Here is a 21,023-nt window from a genome sequence, read left to right as displayed (position 1 = left end):
GCCCCCTGCTGGCGAATGTGTAAAAAAAAAAATGTAAATAAAAAATTAAATATATGTTCATGTTATGCTAACACATGAATAAAAATAGCATGCACCTTCACAGAAAAAAAATCAGATTTTTTTTTTACACCAAAAAAAATTTAAATAAAAAAAGCCTTTATTTTAAAGGATCACTTTCCAGTTCACCTTAAAAAGATGTTGAATGAAAAATGGTGAATCATGGTGAAAATCATGCTGAAAGCAGTTCTCCATCCTAGCATTGAATACACTCTCGGCGAATCCCATTGAAATACACCAGCGAATTGCAGCGAGCATGAAATGGAGAACTGGCCGGCATTCAGTGTTGGCTTTCTGCGAACAGTGAACATTGAATAGGGTGAATAAGATTTTCTCTGAAAAAACGGCGAATCGGGAGCATTGAATACTGTCAATAGACTCTCTGTGGGTTGGTTGGATAATGGTGATGCATATACTCTTAGTACAAAGTAAACATCCTTCAACTTGAACATCCTACACAAATATCCTGCCCCGGGACCTGCGGACGGTGTGTGCATGCCCCCACTGTCTCCATAGACGCTTCTTTGTCACCTGTGCTCCCCGCAGCGCTCCTCGACGGCTTGTGGAGTCTCCGAACGGTGGGGCCTGCTGAGCCTTGCGCATCTACTTCAGGCGCCGGCGCCATCTTGGATCCTCCGGCAGCTCCGACTATACGTGGTGCGCTGCTCCGGTGCCCGACTGCGCTGCTGCCGTTGGCTGGGTGAAAAGGCGGGTGGGGGTTGCCGGTGACTCTCCGGAGGATAAGCGGGAGAGAGTGGGAGCTGTCTCCTTTGAGGCACGCCGCTCAGCCGCACGGAGAGGCTGGCACCATCCTGCTTGTCTGTCCTCAGAGCTGCAGTTCATATATAGATCTGATCCTGCGCTGGGCTTGGCGGGTACCTCTCACCTATACCTGCTGGAACCTGTAAGTCTCACACCTTCTGGACTGCATTACGCTAATGTGTTACCAGTGACACTGAATTCCCCTTAAGTTGTTGCCCTTTATAATCCTGACGACGTGCTAGCCGTCACCTTTCTACAGCTAAGGGTCGACTCTATTGCAGATTACACTTCTGCTGCCTACTGTGTGGTGTGTGCTCTGTGCTGCCCTGTTTGAGACCTTGGTACAGACTTTTTGTCCTCCAACTACCGTCTTTCCCCGATAATTAGACCTACCCCGATAATAAGCCCTACCCCAGATTTTGGACGCTGGTCCAAAATAAGCCCTCCCCCGAAATTAAGCCCTATCATTTTCCCCATGTTATTTTATGTGATCGATATGTGTATCCCCCGCTCAGCCCCCGCTGACTCCCGCTGACCCCCGCTGACCCCGCTGCCCTCCGCTCACCTCCTCTCACTCACGGTATCTGTGTGGTGAGCAGCAGCCAGCCGCGTGATATGTGTATCCCCCGCTGCCTCCCGTTGACCCCCGCTGACCCCGCTGCCCTCCGCTCACCCCCGCTGCCCTCCGCTCACCTCCGATCACCCACGCCTGCTCACCTGCAACACCGCAGCTCCCGTTCCCAGGGATGCATTGCGGTAGGCGTGACGTCACGCCTACCGCAATGCATCCCTGGGAACAGGAGCTGCTGTTTTGCTGGTGAGCGGGCGTGGGTGATCGGAGGTGAGCGGAGGGCAGCGGAGGGCAGCGGGGTCAGCGGGGGTCAACGGGAGGCAGCGGGGGCTGAGCGGGGGATACACATATCACGCGGCTGGCTGCTGCTCACCAAACTGCTCACCACACAGATACCGTTTAAGTACGGTAATAATAAAACAAACAGGTGGGGGCATGTAATTAAATTACATTAAATTATCTGGATCACTGGGATGGCATTTCTTAAAGGCACAGTGGGGCATGTAACATGGAGCATCTATTAAAATAAGCCCTCCCCCGAAAATAAGACCTATGGTCTTTTTTGAGGGAAAAAAAAAAATAAGACAGTGTCTTATTATCGGGGAAACACGGTAACTACTTGGTCGAAATGGAGATGGCGCTGTGTCGGATCCTGCAAGCTATTGCCTCTTCTACAGATAGGCTTATCAACAAACTCAATACTTTGCAGCAGGCTACGGTCTCTATCCCCTACAATAATGCCGCACCTGCTGAAGCGCCAGAAGCCACTGTATCCACGCGTTGTGACATCGCATCTTATTTGACTACTTCTTATCCAGATATCCGTGATATGCAACCACAAGATCCTGGCTCAATAATTGAAAATTTGCCTACAGCTCTGCTTCACTGCTCTATATCCGCTGATGCCCGCCCGGGACCGTCCCACTCTCCTATAAAGTACCTGACATCATCTTGGAATTGCCTGTACTCCTATTGTGGAACTTATCCTACTTTTCCACCTGCCACTGACGAAGACCCGGGCCCTAAGGATGCCTGCCTGGGATCGTCCCACTCTCCTAAAATGTATCCAACACCATTCTGGAACTGTTTGTACTCCTTCTGTGGAACTTATCCTACTTTTCCAGTTGCTGCTGACAAGGACCCGGACCCTATGGACCTCTCTTCCCCTGGTTTTGAAAAATGGCCGGATTGATAATACACACCACACTATAACCTGAGATATCTCTTGCTATTTAATACATATTTCGTAATTTTTGTTATTTGCCAGATGATATCCTCCTCAGGTTATTTAGGAAAGTAAGCTTATACTTGATTACATTTCTATTTCTTTCTCTACAGGGGGCAGGGGGGGTGTGTATGCTTAGTTTAGTTTACTTAAGTTGCCTCTATATTCAAAAAAGTATCCTATTTTCTTTGCCCCTGCTAGTCATTCGGTCAATATCCTTTTTATTCTTTAAGTAGATGGGTGGGATGGGTGGGGGGGAATATTTTAGAAGTATGGTTAGGAGGGTAGGGGTTATGTTAACGGGATCCAGGTATACCTAGGTTGGGGGTAGGTCATACAGGGTGGGGGGTTATGGGGAGGTTTGTTTTGGGTTTTTGGGATTTTGCTTTAGTTTAGTTAGTGGGGGGTCGTTTTCAGGGATCCAGGTACGCCTAGTTGGGGATGGGTTGTACAGGGTGGGGGGTTATAGGGGTGGTTTGCTTTGGGTTTTTGGATGGGTTTTGTTAATTTTTCTATTTCTCCTGCTAGACCAGACACTTGACTATGCAATGTCACATATAGTTTACTGATCCTCCTTAATGGGTATTATATTGCCAAGCTAAACTACGTTAGTCACAAACGTTGATATTTGGCTACACTCTAGTGTGGTAATTTACTGTGGACGCATATGTATACACCTGCTATTCCTGGAACCCAAATGGCGCCTTTGGGTAATGGGAACTTCTATATCCTGTGATGAAACGACTTCATTTAATTTCTCCACACATAATACCCTTGATCTCCTGTGATGTTCAAACACTAATTTTTATTACTATTGACACTCTGTGTATCATATGTTTTATACGCACTCTGTTTCTTTATCTCAGTATATGAGGAATTTGTCTGTGTCTATTACACCCTATGTTTACTGTGTCCTGGGTGCTCTGTTTGTTTACTCAAAAATCACAATAAAAATTACTGAATAAAAAAAAAAAAACATCCTTCAACTTTTTTACATAAGCCCTCATATGTATCTGATTGCTCTCTGTCAGTTGTGATCGCTGTGCATATGTATATATAATTGCTAAACCTAACCACAAGCCTAGCACAAGCTTGGAAAATGTCTGCACTGCTAGCTCTGATCTTGCCCCATCTTATGAAATGTAAGAAAATCACATATAGTTCAATCTCACAGGTACAGGTACAAAATGTAGACAGTGGTTAAGGTTGACAGGTTCAAGACATCGACAGAAAAATGGCAGACTTTTTTTTTCTTGTGTCAAAGTTAGTTAGCCAAGGGGGGCAGTTAGAGTTAGCCTATGGGAGGGGACAGTTAGGATTTGGCACCAGGGAAGCATTTTATGGTTAGGCAGTAAGGGGAGGATTAGATTTTGGCCCAAAAAACATAAAAATAAAACATATCTGTTGACTATTTTTATATCAACCATTTTCATGTCAAATTTTTGAACCTATAAAACTTTTCTTCCTGTCAACATTAAGCGATGTCGACATTTAATCTTGACTTTTTGTACATGTCGACAATATGGTGTCAACTTACAGATTGTCAGCCTATACACTGTCAATTTATTAATCAACACCCCACAGTAATATACTATGGATGATTATATGAAGTATTGTGGTCATAGGACTGTTGTCAGGTCCAAGTTACTGTGTTCATAAGCCTCGTCGTGGGGGGTGATTCAGACGTGTGCGTGTATTCGCAGAGCAGTGAGTAGGTAAACCCCCCCAGCACCTAAATTCGCTCCCTAGCATGCGAGTGGATGCATTTGCATACACTAAGATCAGGGCCGGATTTGTGCCTAGGCCCGTGAGGCACCGGCCTCAGGGCGGCACCAATTAAGGGGCGGCAGGCAGGCTGACATTCTGTTAAATGGCACAGCGGGTGGGCAGCGGCGAGTGACGAGCGCCGCAGACATGAATTATCATATGTCGGCGGCAGCGCCGCTTGTCACCCGCCACTGCCCACCCACTCTGCCATGCACATTACATCACCGCTTAGTGGCTGGGTCCGACGGTCCCCCTGCGCGTCCGGAAATGGCTCAGGCTCACTGCTGCTGGATCCCGCCCATTGGCTACTCTACACATATACAGTCTATTGGCTGCTGTGTATCCAGCAGCTGAGCTGAGCGGCGCGCAGATCCTCCCTGCACTCAGTCAGTCACAGTGTGTGAGCCGGAGAGAGACTGACGGAGACACTGTGCTAATCACAGTACTAATAAGTGCCTCCCTCCGGGTCCTCCGTGCAGTGAGCAGACCAGAGTGCTTAAAAAAATATTAAGGTGGGCTACAGTTAAATTTTTATGAAATATATAAATAACAATGTATATACATATATGATTACATTAAAATAGGGGGAGGGGAGGGCACAAAAATGTTGTGCCTAGGGGCGGCCTGACCCCTAATTCGCCCCTGACTAAGATAACTACCTGTATTTCTTCTGCATAACTCATTTCTTACCAAAGAGTCCTAATATCACTTGCATTCATTTCATGTGTGCCGACCCTCTCACAATGCAGTAGCTTGCTGGCATGGCCTAGTTCCATGATGTGGGTATACCATTATTGTGTTTATACTACAAACTTCATTTGAGGGATTGCCAGCTATGCAAATAAGTGAGTTTGTGCTAATAGTGTAACTTTTTTTACAATAGGGAGTACTTAAATTACAATAGGGAGTACATTGAAAAAGTGTATTTTTCAATAATTGTTCCCAAAACAAAGTCATTTTTTCCAATATTTAGCCAAAAGATATTCCTATCCATCCGTCAAGAAATGCAATAGAACAATAGACTTCGGCAAAGGAAACACCCCACCCTGCTAGTTGTATTAGTCATTACATGTTGAATGCCCAGAGCGTATCTGCCTCACCTGTAAGTGTTCATGCTAAATGTGTTTTGTAACCTTTTTATCTTGCTGTACAGATGTTCTATCTTTCCACCTTCTATTACACATTGAACTACACATGGCAGACGTTCAGTAACATTAGGAGAAGACTGAAGAATGAAATGTATACGGTCAGTTGATATATTCATGAAATCACATTTATAATACGCATGCTTCCAGGTATGATTCTGTTCTATGATTCCCAGGAATTAGCAAGGATAGCAAGTAGAATATATAAAACAATCAGCAGTGGAATCATAAAATGTGATACAATGAAATAAAAGTTTATAATGAAGGGAGGGGATGGGAGGGATGCCTATGTGGGGTCATCAATGAGCAATATTTTTTTTTTTTTTAACAACTTTTTTATTGAGTCAAAGCATCATATCAAAACATAATACATTGCTGTACATTCAGGTATGTAAGTCATAGATATATAGCAAACATGGGTTTCCTTATTATTATAACATGTGTACAGAATATCAATTTTGGCAAAAGAGGAGAACATATTATTCCAGGACTAGTGGAGGATCATTAAGTAACATTTGTTCTTCGTACCAGCGGGTATTTTGGAAACACTGATGGAGAGTTTGTTTTGTCTACATGGGTAGTGTTTCCATGTAGCTGTTTCAGGTAGCAAAAAACTGTTTGGTACGGGAGTCTTTTGGAAGGAGGCCTCCAACCAATCCATGTGGAAAATGAAAAACAGTTTGTCTTTGAACATTGCCAAGGCTGGAGGAGGGGATTGGATCCATACTTGGAGGATCGTTTTGCGAGCGGCAGAGGAGATCGCCAACATCAATTTCCTGATGGGTTTGGGGGCCCTAGTTTCTTCCGGAAGGATGCCAAATATGGCCCACTCCGGGCTGAACGGGGTGTAGTTTACCAAATTTTCATTGGCGAAGTCACGAACGTCTGCCCAGAATCTCTGAACTTGTGGGCAGGCCCAGAAAACAATGATATAGGTTTGCTTGGGGGTTGTTGCATCTAATGCAGCCTGGGGAATCTATAATTTGCACCTGGAACCCTCGTGAGGGAGAAATGTATGACCGGTGGAAAATATTTAGGTACATTTCTGAAAATTTGGCCATAGGAAATGTTGTGATGGAGGTCTGTAAGGTCTTTAACAGAATGTCTGTTGTTAGGGAGGGGAAGTGATCTAGCCATTGGTTAAGACCTGTGCGTTGTGATGAGTAGTCTATAGTCTTGTGGAGAAATTTATAATAAGTAGAGATCGCTGTTTTAGGTAGGGGGGGGAGCCAAAAGCACATTGTCAAGATCATTATTCCAATTTAAGCCGCCGTTCCACTTGGGTTGAGTTAATTTTATCATCCCAATTCTTGCTCTTCCCTTGTTCCAGATGAAAGTTCGGAACAGTTTCGTTATAGCAAGGATATCTGGTTTAGTAAGTAGAAGAGGCAAGACCTGGAGTTGATATAAGAGTTTGGGGAAGTATATCATTCGCAGAAGATTTGCTCTACCCAAGTAGGACAGTTGGAGATGGCCCATCCTGTTTAGGTCCCTAGTGAGATTTTTTTATAGTTTTGCTTATGTTATATGCATACAGATTTTGTGCATTTTTGGGCAAGGTTATGCCTAAATAGGTCAGGCGACCCTCAGCCCATCTCATGGGTAGTTGTGAAGCCCATTTGAGGCGAGTAAATCCCTGTTTCAAATATAAAATTTCGGATTCTTCCAAGTTTATATGGAACCCGGATAGCCGGCCCGTGCTACTTAGGAGTTCTAAAAGAGGGCGTAAAGAGATTTTGGGGTTTGCCATATATATCAGGACATCGTCGGCAAATGCGGTCGTTTTAATTTCCATATTGCCTACGCGTATTCCCTGAAGAGTAGGCCATGATTCGATTAGTCTGAGTATGGGGTCTAGGGAAAGGTTAAACAGGATCGGGGAGAGAGGGCACCCCTGTCTAGTCCCTCTGTGCATTCGGATGGGTATACTCTTAGTCCCGTTAATAAGTAAAGAAGTGTTTGGGGTGTTATAGAAGAATTTTACCAAATTGATGAAATGAGGTCCAAAAGAGTAGGCTGATAGTGTTGAGAATAAGAAGGACCAAGAGACTATCAAATGCTTTATGGGCATCCAGACTCAGCAACATGTGTGGGGCATTGGGGTGAAGATTGGATGCTATTACCGAGGCAATTGCAGTGCGGATACCCTTAACAGACTGCCGCCCTGCTACAAACCCCATTTGGGTAGGTGAGATGATTTCCGAAAAGAAAGATTGTATTCTAGTAGCCATTATTTTAGAGAGGAGTTTAAAATCTACATTTAAGAGAGTGATAGGGCGATATGAGTCCAACTTCGTGGAATCACGTCCAGGTTTTAAAATTAAGGTTGTGTATGCCTCATTAGGCCCTTATTCTGTTTCGAGCGGTACGGCCTGCGTGCGGCCGTACCGCCGATGTTTTCCGTCTGCACATGCGCAGAGGTCAATCTGCGCATGTGCAGGCGAATTCGCCGCACATAACGTTACTACGCCGCAAAGGGGGCGTATAGGGGAGTGAGGGGCTTCATGCCCTCATTTCCCTATGTATACGCCCCGCGTTTCATGGGCGTTCCCATGCAAACGCGGGGCGTACGCATGGTAATGAGGGCATGACGCAACTCATGGGGGCGGAAAGCTGACGTCGCCGGATGTCAGCTTTCAGCCCCCATACAAGCTACCACACGGACGATTGTCCGTGTGGTCTCAGCTTGCGGGAGCTGCCGGGGCGTGCGGACCTGCCTTCGATGGTCGACGACCATCGAATGCAGGGGGCAGCTCCCACCATGGTGGAGGCGTACGCCTCCACCATTTTTATGCGGATCGCCAGCCGTCCGTGTACGGACGGCCGTGGCGATCCGTAGGGTGGGCGGGGATTGGTTTGTGCGGCCGGAGCCCCGTGTGCGGCTCTGGCCGCACCAACCAGAATAAGGGCCTAAATGTGGGGTAGGAGGGTTGGGATTTATGAATAGTTTGATATAGTTCTAGTAATGTTGGAATAATGTCTGGCTGTAGTATTTTATAATATTCCCCAGAAAATCTGTCCGGTCCCGGGGAATTATTTGTTTGAAGAGATGAGATGGCTTGGATCACCTCCTCAGCCGTGATGTCTTTGTCTAACAATTCTACTTGGGGTTGGGAGAGAGAGGGCAGTCTTGAGTCCCTAAGTAATTGGTTTATTTGCACATAGTCTGGAGGGTCAGCCGAATATAGGGGTTTATTCTAGTTCATTCTTTCTGACAAAATCCTTCTTAGATGGACAAAACCATGTGCACTGCAGGGGGGCAGATGTAACATGTGCAGAGAGAAGTAGATTTGGGTGAGTTATTTTGTTTCTGTGCAGGAAAAATACTGACTGCATGATTTTACACTTCAATATAGATCTCACTTTGAAGAAAAACCCCACCCAAATCTAATTCTCTCTGCACAAGTTACATCTGCCCCACCCGCAGTGCACATGGTTTTGTCCATCTAAGAAGGATTTTGTCAGAAAGAATGGACTAGAATAACCCCCATAGTGTGGAATAAAAGGTTTGGAATGCATCTACTATGTCATGCGTCTTTGTTAGGAGTGGGGAATCGTCAGTTTGTTTTATAGATGTAATGTGGCTTCTGCGATGGAAGGGTTTTGTTAGATTTGCTTGTAAGCGCCCAGTGCGGTTGCCCCATCTATAATACCTATTTTTCGTGAAATCAAGGTGTCTTTGAGCTTGTGAGAGCAGGAAGTCCTCGAGAAGGTGTTTTGCCTGTTGGTTGGCTGTGTGGTTGTCCTCAGTGGAATTAGAGATGTAAGAGTGGAGGCAAGAGTTCATGTTAGTATGGAGGGATTCGTATTGTGCTTTGGAGGCTTTGTTTCGTTTGGCTACATATGCAATTATGTGTCCTCTCATTACTGTTTTTGCACTTTCCCAAAATAGCACCGGCGTGTCCCAATGTTCTATGTTTGTGTCCATGTAATCTAACCAGTGGTGTTTAAGGTATTGGCGAAAGATTTCTGAGTGGAAGAGGTATGAGGGAAATCTCCAGGATCTGTGTAGTGGGTTTGTGGAGGATATGTTGAGGGTCCCTCAATGAGGGATATGTGTATGGGAGCATGATCAGAGATCAGGATGTCTCCTATGTTAGCTGAAGTGACAGAAGAGATCATGAGCAATATTCTTAAAGAATCCTTGAAATCACCATAGTAAAATTAGGTGTAAAATGTATTCAGAAAATCTATGGAAATTACAGAGTAATTTCCTTCATATCCAAGTTAGTATGGCTGATCTAGACTAGAGTAGATTGCTAGTGTGGGTGTGAATCATGGGGTTGACGGTCAGTATCGACACCTGAGCACATAGACCCTCAAATTACTGTACTGCGTCTCCTCACATAAGTCACTTGGTTTGCCATTCTTTGGCCCAGTAAAAAGTACAAAAAAAAAATGGAAAAAATTGTGAAAATGTTGACTTTTTCCATTCAGTTCACTAACAAGTAAAGCCAATGCTAATGCCTAATGCCATTCTGAGGCGGATTTAGCTATATTAACAAGTAAAGCCACTACTAATGCCATTTTGAGGTTGCGTTAGCTATACCAACAAGTAAAGCCATTGCTAATGCCATTCTGAGGCGGAGTTAGCTATATTAACAAGTAAAGCCACTGCTAATGCCATTCTGAGGCGGAGTTAGCTATACCAACAAGTAAAGCCACTGCTAATGCCATTCTGAGGCGGAGTTAGCTATACCAACAAGTAAAGCCACTGCTAATGCCATTCTGAGGCGGAGTTAGCTATACCAACAAGTAAAGCCACTGTTAATGCCATTCTGAGGCGGAGTTAGCTATACCAACAAGTAAAGCCATTGCTAATGCCATTCTGAGGCGGAGTTAGCTATATTAACAAGTAAAGCCACTGCTAATGCCATTCTGAGGCGGAGTTAGCTATACCAACAAGTAAAGCCACTGCTAATGCCATTCTGAGGCGGAGTTAGCTATACCAACAAGTAAAGCCACTGCTAATGCCATTCTGAGGCGGAGTTAGCTATACCAACAAGTAAAGCCACTGTTAATGCCATTCTGAGGCGGAGTTAGCTATACCAACAAGTAAAGCCACTGCTAATGCCATTCTGAGGTTGAGTTAGCTATACCAACAAGTAAAGCCATTGCTAATGCCATTCTGAGGCGGAGTTAGCTATACCAACAAGTAAAGCCACTGCTAATGCCATTCTGAGGTGGAGTTAGCTATACCAACAAGTAAAGCCACTGCTAATGCCATTCTGAGGTTGAGTTAGCTATACCAACAAGTAAAGCCATTGCTAATGCCATTCTGAGGCGGAGTTAGCTATACTAGGCAAACGGAACCTGAAGAGCTGGAGAGGCTTCTCTCAACCCCATTATGCAATGATTCAGAAGGATAGCTATTGCAGTGTCTTTGGAAATAGACCCTTTATGGTGGCAGCCTAACATTGCTGGCAAAGGGTTAATGTTAAATGCCCATGTGCAGCTGATGTTCGTTGAACACAATGGGCACCCAGAATAGTTTATGTTTTTTGACACTTGTTAAATTGAGTCAAGTGGAAATCACCATGACGAGTTGTGACATTCACAATAACTGCTTACTAGCCAGCTGACCTCTGCCTGAGAGAATTCTGGGGCCGATTTAGTCACGTTCGCTCGGGACGGAATTCGTCCCCTTTGGTAATGGTGGGGGGTCTGCGCATGTGCACACTCCCTGTGCGAATACCTTCGGCAAGTATCACCGTCACCGAGGCATTCACACTGTGAGGAGAAGGAAGGGGGCGGGCAGGGGGCTGGAGCAGGGGTACACCCAGCGTTTTATGGGTGTCCCCATAAAAATGCTGGGTGTCCCCTGAGAAAGCAGGCGTGGCGATGCCTGCTCGCGGCCGGCAGCTGATGTGACATGACGTCAGTGCCTGTCCCCAATTCAGCGATCTGCGGATATCTGTAAAGTAATTATGGGCTTACCTTACAGAGTGAAGGCTGAAGAAATCATTTGATGGTTCCTGGCATGCGAGGGGATGTGTGTGGGGGAGGGGGGCACGATCAGCATTTACCTGTTTGCTAGGCTACAATTACACGCAGCCTAGCAAACAGGTCTGAATCAGGCCCTCTGTTTGGCTGCCAAAGAGGACAGTGCTCGCTGAGGGGTAGATGTATTATCTGGCGATCAGGGGAATATGAGCTATCTCCATGCTTTATGGCAGGGGATATTGCTTCTCCTGATGTATGACACCTGCAGTGCAGCATCTTTAAATTAAACAGCGCATGCGCCGGGTATACAGCATCCCAGCATTCCATGCGAACATTACCCATGCGCTGTTTTCATTTTTTAATTGAAGACGCCAAAGACCAGCAGGTGGCGCTAAACATTGAAAACAACTGTGCATGCGCCGAGGACACAGCGCCGGAAAAGAAAACGGGCGCAGTATAACAGTATAACAGCACGGAGGGATGCACAGATGTTATGGGAGGATGCATATCCCGGACGGGGGAGGATAATGCACTCCCATAACGATTGAAGCATGATTAATACATGCAGGCGATTTCCGGGCCCGATTCGCCATGATAACATGGTGAAGCGGGAAGGGGCATTTAAGGAACAAAAAACAAATGTTGATAAATCTACCTCTCAATAAGAAAGTGCACAAAGGACAAAGCTATAGTACAAAAGAGAAAAGAAAGAAAACAACTCTCACATTAGCTGTAAGTGATTTTGACATTTCATTGTGTAGAAGATGTCAAGGTAAAGTTGAAGAAATAGTGAGTCATAACTAATGTCGAATCCTGACAACGCATACTGATAATTTAGTGTGTTCTCTTTCTTAACATGTAGATGTCAGAGACGGAGTGTTGCATTGGAAGAATAACAACAGTACTATCAAGGTAAACAGAAAAATATGATACATAGATAATATATCATGTGTATGTTTATAACAATAACCATGATATGACCACAGTAATAATAGACAAAAGAATAATGCAATCCCACATGCTGTATCATAATTGGCACCATACCCTTCAACATCTGAAGAGCAAACACCAGTACAAATTCGGAAAGGGGGCATGGTCACGGGTAAAGGGACTTGGCCACGTTTCCTTTCCTATAAATACGTTGGAGACCCAAAATAAGGTTGCAGTAACTGCAACGTATACAGGGCCGGATTCAAAGTTGATCACAAAAGCAAAATCTTTCTCAAATGGCACTGCAGGTGGGGCAGATGTAACATGTCCAGTTAAATTTGGGTGCCAGACGCATTCCAGACAGTCGGGATCCCGACAGTCATTTACCCGACATCGGGATCCCGACTGTCAAAACGCTGACAGCCGGGTGCCCGACGGCCAGCCGCTATTTTCCACGACCCCCATAGAGGGAGAATAGAATAGGTGGCTCACGTAGCAAGCCACCGTGCCCGCAAGGGGCTTTTTTGTGCTCGCCATGCTGTCTGAGTACGGGCAGTCGGGATCCCGACTTCGGGCTAATGACTGTCCGGATCCCGACTGTCGGAGCCCCATACCACACCCATGAATTTCATCTGTCAGCCCGTGTGTAACTTCCCACCAGGGCAACTTTTGTGTATTGCCATTATAATCTCAGCTTGCCAACAGGGTAAAACAATCATAAGCACTTTGTACAACACCATATGACCCTAAAGGTGCCCATACACGGTGCAATCATTGCATGCGTTTTGGTCTAGATCGCATTGCACCCACAAAATGCTCAGTGTATGGGCACCATAAGGATTGACAGGTGAGCACAATGGTCTTAATGTATTAAACCGTAACAAGTGATGAAGTGGAGAGTGATAAAGAGTGATAAACCAAACCAGTTCCTAACTGTCATTTCTCAAACACTGTCTGTAACATGGCAGTTGGGAACTGATTAGTTGGTACCTTATCAATCTCCACTTTATCACTTGTTAAGGCTTAATACTTTTGGCCCAATGTACCTTAATGTAATGTTTTCAAAATATATTAACCCTTTGAGTGCCAAGTGAATTTGTCAAAATTGGTGTGAAAATTGCTGAGCAAACATTTTTATTCATCATAATGACCTGTAATGTTTACATTATATGGGAAATATCATCTTTTTTACACAACATTTTTATTTGAATTTATATAACTAATGTGAGTGACGCCGGCATTTTTAGCAGATATTTTTGAGCATCTCTCACAGGCCCTTATTCTGATCGGTGCGTACTTTCCCGAATTCTTTCGGATCGCGTTTTGTAGCCGTCTGCGCATGCGTGGGGAACGCCATGCGCATGTGCCACGCATGGTCTCCGTACTTCTTCTCACTAATACCGTACAGAAATGTGCACCGCAATCACTCGGCCAATATGGGTGTGTTATGGGCGTCATGCGGAATGACACAGGGGCGTAGTTTCAAAGTGGGCTAAACTGGGCGGAAACATGGGCGGACACGGGGGAGTACACATATTTTGGTATGCGTGCATTCGGACAGCACGCCGAATGCACGCGAACAAAAAGGGAAGAAATGTGCGGTGTCCAAAAGGCTAGTATTGCTTAGCGGACACCACTCGGTCATGCGCTAGGCAATCGGAACGCCTAATCAGGACAGACGCACCTCAACCAATGTCAGCTGAACACAATACAATCACCTAATTTACTCATTACTTGTAAATTACACGCTTCTCACTGCTTAAATTGGAACCATTGCAGCTTAAAGGGAACATTACATGCTGCACTTGTCACACACTTTTACACTGCAAATAATCAACACAACTTAATATTAATAATACTAATACACATGTCACTTCTGCATGTATCAATTAATACAGACATTTGGGGGGCCAAAATAACATTTATTAAAGAAACTTAGAAAATAATTTCGAAACCATCACAAAATAAATGGTACCATAACAGGACTAAAAGTAAATAATATATAATAAATAGCCACAGCAGAATCATTAGGAACACATCAGGTGGCTTCACAACAAAAGTAGAGCACCAACACTTCAAGTACAGCACACAGTAATGCTAGCCGAAACAGGGCAACAGGGGAACCAAACATGACATTTGAACCGCGGGCAAATGTGGTGAACCTCGGCACGGAATTTGACACAGGATGCTGACACACAGCTCAATGGAAGATTTGGGAAGACATAACGGTGGAGATTAATGGGGACACAAGTTCATTTGCGGGCACGTTTGTCCCTGGCAGGCTCCTTGCCACGTGCAGCAGCTCTTCGGCCTCGCCCACGGCCACAGTCAGATGGTGGGTCACGTGGAGCACATGCTGGGGAGGGGGTGGATCTTCTTCCCCCTCTGGCAGCAGGGAGTGATGATGGTGGTAATGCACCAGAAGCGGGTGACATTAGGACCCTATTGGTGGTAACTAGCTCCACCATAAGTTCATTATGGCGGAGGAGGAGTTCATTTTGCCGCAGGGCTTGATCAGCCAGCACCTGCAGGCTAGCAGCAATAGGCTGCATGCTCGCAGCAATACTCTGCTGGCTGGTGGTCAAACCCTGCAGCACCTCCTCGGCCCTACGCACCCGCTCTGATGCCGAGTCTCCCTGCTGCACAATACTTTCTAGCACATGCCCCCACGTGGACAATTCAGCCGCGGACATTGCCGGCTGCTGCTGCACGGGCCTGCTACTGGGGCCAGGTGGCACAGACTCCACAACCTCCTCAAGAGATTCTTGACCAAGCGGTGGGGATGCTGTTGAACGAGAAAATACCAATTACCACACATTCCATGCAAAATTCAAAACATCTACTTATGGCCTGGCAAATAATTACCTTCAAGCGTAGAAGCCATCACTTCCGCTGGGGACTCGCTGTCTATGGTGCTCACCCCCCGGACCTCCTCCACTGCAATGCAGCACTGTGCCATCTCTTCCAGGGGGGTGAGCTTCAGCTTTGCAGGCATGGGGCCAGCCCCAGAGGTGTGGCTGTGTTCCCACCGCTGGGTCAATTTCTTCTTGAGGTTCCCTTTGAAGTCGTGCCACCTGCAATCAAAGTGTACATATTAATACATGTCACTCCTCATGTTTGCTGTAGCACCCATTGCAATCTGAAACATAATACAACATGTGCCTACTTACACCAAACTTAGATTATATTCATTTTGAAAAACAACCCTTAGAAGATACAACCACAGTCACCCTACAATAACTATCAATTCAATGTCATGGCAAACATATCTGTGCCTCCAAGCAACGTGACCACCCATTGACCAACTCCATCTAATATTGAATGTAAACATTAGTGGACTTGTACTGCTCAAATGTAACACACATGTACTTGCCTCTTCTTAACGTGCTCCGCCTCACGAACTTGTGGAGCCACTGCATTAATCTCCGCCGTTATCTCCTCCCAGATCTTCCATCTCCTTGTGTGTGTCAACTTTACCGGTGGGCACTCTATCAAATCACGTGCCCGAGTCACCAGGATGTCAAGCTCCTGCGGTTCATATGCCATGTTTCTTGTGGTTGGTTCCTCTGTTGCCCGACTGCGGCCACGGGCACGACCACTGGCACCGCCACTGCCACTGGCACTGCCACAGCCACGGCCACCGGTTGCTGTACTTGAAGTGCTGGCCTGGCTACTCTGTTGGGAAGCCACCTGCTGTGTTCCCAATGATTCTGCTGATGCTGAGGATGGGCCAGCTGCTGATTGGCCTGATGTTGATGGCCCATCTGACTGCTCTGGGTTGAGGGGGACATAGGTGGTGTTGGCCTCCATGCGGGACAAGAGGTTCTGCACCACCTGTTCTTCCTCTGACTCTGAGCCAGCCATGTTTGCAACAACTGTTTGCCTTTCTAGGACAACTTTAAATACTATTTCTGTAATTGGCGTTAATCAGCTGCAACCTGCGTTCCGTACGGCCGCGTTCCGTACGGCAGCGTCAACCGTGCGGCGCATACGGCACGCCCCTTGGTGTGGATAAATATTTCACAAAAACCTGGCAAACTGAGTAAGTCTGATTTAGTAGCTAAATGCAGATTTCAACACCAAAGACCAAATAAAACTGAGGTCACACATGAAATGTATATTTGAATGTACATCTGTACTGTGCACTTGTTTGGTATGTAGTACAACTGACACTACCCATTCCATATGTAAATCCAGTCCACCACTTAGCCACAAGTAATCAGTGCTAGCATCCAAATCACATGTGAAAGCACTCCAAATTCAGGCTGGATGCTAGCTACTTTTCATTCCACCTCTGTAGTATGGGCCAGTAGAAGGTAAGTGTACACATGGCAGCATGGCCTAATTTTGGGAAAAGGTCTGCCACTATTTGCTATGTTTCTGCTGCATAGCTTTCATTATAAAATAGCTGTTTAGTACCTTGTTGAGTTAGGTGTAAGTGTCTAGTGATGCAGACTATTTCACCTGTTGCTTATACCCATGTTTGGTGAATGTTATAGATTATATATAATGTGTTTCCATCTTAGTTTACACTGTCTGTTTAGGATGGGTGTGCGATGCAATGGGTTAGCCGTCTGTTCGGGCGCATACACGCTGTTAGTGTAAAAATGAACAATAAAGTTAATACCAAATATCACTCTGACCAACCAATGACAGCACATGATTGTTTGATTTGTGCCATTGCTAAAATGGCTGCCTACCAGCGAGCACAACCCTTCTCCACTGCGGAGCTGATGTCGCTGGTGGCAGTGATGGAGAGGAGACTGGGGCAGGCAGGCCCCTTCATCACAAATCGGGACAAGCGCCGGGCATATGTTGCGGCCCGGCGCCGCATATTCGCCCGCACTCATGTGCGAAGGACCATCGCCCAACTGGAGAGGCGATGGTCCGACCTGCGGAGGCGGGAGCCGGAGCGGCTGCAGGCTCTGAGGCGGCGTCTTCAACGCTGTAAGTATTTTCGCAAAATACATATAATTAACAGTGGCCCGGATTCGGTCTGCTTCAAAAGTGATAAAATGGAGAGTAATAAACAGGCAGCCAATCAGCTCCTACCTGGCATTTTTCAACTACAGTCTGTGACATGACAGGAAGGAGCTGATTGGCTGCGTGTTTATCACTCTACATTGTATAACTTTTGAAGCCTAGTGCATCTAGGCCAGTGAGTGTTTGCATTTTCACATTATTTAATATTAATATTACATGAGGTCAATTGGGTGTTGATGACATAGAAATGCCATATACTATATGTGTGATATATAACACATATATAATGTGGTTATGATATGTACTTGTTAGAGTGATTTCAATGTCAAATGACACTCAACCATTTTGTTTGTTTAACCCACAGCGCGGGAGAGAGCCAGACAGGCCCATGAGGAGGCCACACAGGAGGCCCAGGAGGTGGCCAGTGAGGAGGACACACAGGAGGCCCAGGAGGTGGCCAGTGAGGAGGCCACACAGGAGGGCCAGGAGGTGGCCACGGAGGAGGACACAGAGGAGGCCCAGGAGGTGGCCACGGAGGAGGACACAGAGGAGGCCCAGGAGGTGGCCACGGAGGAGGACACAGAGGAGGCCCAGGAGGTGGCCCAGGAGGTCGAAGTGGAGGAGGAGGAGGTGACCCTACCCTTCCCCGATTTGCCAACACCTCCCAATGTGGAGGATGAAGAGATGGTGGAGCTGGCTGGCAGGGGTAAGTAGACATAATGCATCATTACTGACTTAGGTACAGTTTGTTATGTCGCACAGCTGATTAAATTTTGCTATAATATAGTAAAGAGTAGTCCAAGAAAATGGGAAACAACAGACACACTTTGGCCTTATAGGGCCATGCTGCAAACGTGCAATCTGGATGCTCATGTAGGTGATGAGTGTTTATTTATGGAGGGTCTTTGTATAGAAGCAACAATAAAACATCAATGGAATATGGGCAGGCCTGATTTATACTGGAGTCCCAAGTGGCCAGTTCGCCTGGGCCCCCCTCTAGCCAGTGGGCCCGTGTTGTTGGCATGTATTTTTTAAAGGTATTATGTAGGATGGATTGACCTTAGAAATTGTTTGGTGTATGGAAGCGGATTAGTGCTGCACTTTCACCTATCTGGCAATGTGACAAGGAATCATGAAGTAATGGGTAGAGGGACTAGGCTAGCATTTTAATGTGGTATCTATTCTATCTCTCTCTATCTCTCTCTCTATCTCTCTCTCTCTCTCTATCTATCTATCATGCAGTTTAGCTATTAAGCAGTAACATGCAGGTATATATGTATGGGTAAATGTGGCATGTTGTAGTGGGTGTATGTTTTGAGTTGAGTGAGGAGTCTTTGGGCAGGACAACTGTGAGTGATCCTCAAGTGTGGTTGTGTTTTTGATATATAGATTGTGAAATGTATATGTCACACAAGTGTGTATGTGTGTGTGTGTGGTGGCAGCATCATGATCATATATTTGATGCCATTACATACAAGATTGACTAAGTATTTGTTTGTATGTATGATTTCTCATGGTGTAGGTACTTAGGATTGACTGTACAAGGTGTACGTGAGTAGCATAATTAATGTTGTACCCCCTTTCTCATGCACACAGATTACCAGGAGCCAGGCCAGGGTGTTAGAGGGGCCCTCATGAGGTTGTGGGAGGACCTCAGGAGGATGACTGCACATGTCCAGGACCTTTGTGACCTGCTCCTGGAGTAATTTTTTGAAATTTTTTTTGGTTGTTGTTAATAAAAGTTACCCTTTATTTAAGAAGTTGTCTGTGTGTTATTTTTGTATTTCACATTAAAAGTATAAATAGCATTTAAAACAAAAACATGTTGATGTTTAGATATGTACGCAGCAAAAGGGTAGATCACATTTTTATCCCCATAGGGAATGTTAGGGTTAATGTATAGTGCTTGTAAGTGTTTAAGGATCAATTAGATAAATAACAGATGACCAGGAGCAACAATCTGTTTTCAAAGTGGTTGGATAATTGCCTAAGTGTGTCATGTGATTTATTTGGGAACTCAGATAAGAGTAGTCTGGTTTTGTGCGTAAGTACACCGCATCTGTGCGTAGTGGCCGGCTCGCGTGCGTTATGACACGGGAAGGCCGTGCATACGCGGTCAGACCGTGCAGAATCTGAGTGTTTCCCCCGCACACGCATGGTTTGTATGTCGTCCGTAAACACGCCCTGTTCTTAAAGATGGAGTCCGTCCGAATGCGGAGGACACGTGGGCTTTCTACGGACATTGGCCGTACGCCACCGCACAGCGTGGCGTGCGGACCGCACCGAAAGAATTCGGGAAAGTACGCACCGATCAGAATAAGGGCCACAGAGATGTTGGCACTCAAAGGGTTAATAAGAGACATTTGGTCTAGGGGTGCCGTGAGAAAGAATGCCATGCTTCAAGAAAGTTTGGGATCCACTGGGATAGTGGTTTAATGATGTACACTACCCAGGCCAGAGCCACTATCCTAGAATGAGGTGGTCTATCAACAGGTAACTTATGGGTCAGATGAAAGGGTTTGTTTTTTTTATGAAGACCCTGGCTTGCCTTGTAGCTAACACTTTACTATATGACATATTTTGCAAATAATAATACATTTCATAAATGCAACATATATATACAGTATATATTTCAATGCTTTTGAAATTTATAATAGTTGTATTATGTTTTACAACCTAAAACTTGATATATCGCTACCTTTGTAATCGTATTGTATTTGTTTCAGTGTTGTTCCTTTCTTATTTACTGCCCCTGCTGTGATTGTTGGGAACATCGAGCAATGCTTCACGAACATAAGCCATAGGTAATCTTACCAATTCATTACAAGATTATAGTGACATAGGGGGCTATTCTTACTGCCTCACTCCCCTGCGTGTTCGCACAGGGGTGCGATGGGGAGCATCTGTGCATGTGCAGACACTTGGTGCGAGTGGGCACGGCAAACTGCTTCTTTGCCGTCCCGTTCCCACCTAGCAGTGCGGGTGGGGGGGCGTGGGGCGACAGCAAGGGGTCGCACCCATGGGAACGCCTAGTTATCAGCGTATGTCAGCTGCCCAACCGCTTCCCGCACATGGCGCTCGTAGATGTGAAACTCCAGAAAGGTGTCTCACATCTGCGAGCACCGTAGAAATCATTTGATGACGGCGACCATTGAATGATTTCCTCCCCGCACGCAAGCTGCGTATGGATGTCTAGCATGCCTGCGGGCAAAATCGGCGTGCAGGGGGGGTGGGAGGGTGGGCAGCCTTGCAGGCGGTGTTTATTGAACTCGCAAAGCTGCAAAATTCGCAGCTTTGCGAGTCGACCAGAATAAGGTCCGTAGTGAATATTATAATGGCTGCCATTGAGAATATGCTACTAAAAAAAGACTAAAACTGCAATATATTTTGCATGGTGTTAGTTATGTATGGAATATTTTTTTATGGCCTGATTCGAGGTGAACACTAACAAGGGCCACGACTGCCTCTTTTTACAAAACATGACTGTATATATTGCTAATGCCAAATCCCCTGGAATTCATTATATGCATTATATACATGTAACTAAATATGTACATTACCCTGCCTCTCTGTGTATGCTTGGTACTGTATAATACCCATCATCATCATCATCATCATCATCATCATCAGTGTGCACTTA

At 45.6% G+C, this 21,023-nt stretch overlaps 1 protein-coding gene across 1 annotated transcript in view; it reads left to right on the top strand.

Moving 5' to 3' along the window:
• Positions 1 to 21,023, top strand: part of TMEM116 (transmembrane protein 116) — a 95,237-nt gene that overhangs the window by 55,552 nt on the left and 18,662 nt on the right. Inside the window, exons 5-7 of the mRNA XM_083151425.1 lie at positions 5,536 to 5,628; positions 12,333 to 12,382; positions 20,110 to 20,187. Of these exons, the coding sequence (XP_083007551.1) occupies positions 5,536 to 5,628; positions 12,333 to 12,382; positions 20,110 to 20,187 (221 nt within the window). The remainder of the gene's footprint in view (positions 1 to 5,535; positions 5,629 to 12,332; positions 12,383 to 20,109; positions 20,188 to 21,023) is intronic.

This window comes from Crinia signifera, chromosome 1, assembly GCF_055691185.1.
Source record: "Crinia signifera chromosome 1, ASM5569118v1, whole genome shotgun sequence".
Taxonomy (NCBI): domain Eukaryota; kingdom Metazoa; phylum Chordata; class Amphibia; order Anura; family Myobatrachidae; genus Crinia; species Crinia signifera.
Note: the sequence above shows the minus strand (reverse complement) of the source record. Positions and strands in the feature narration are given on the sequence as shown.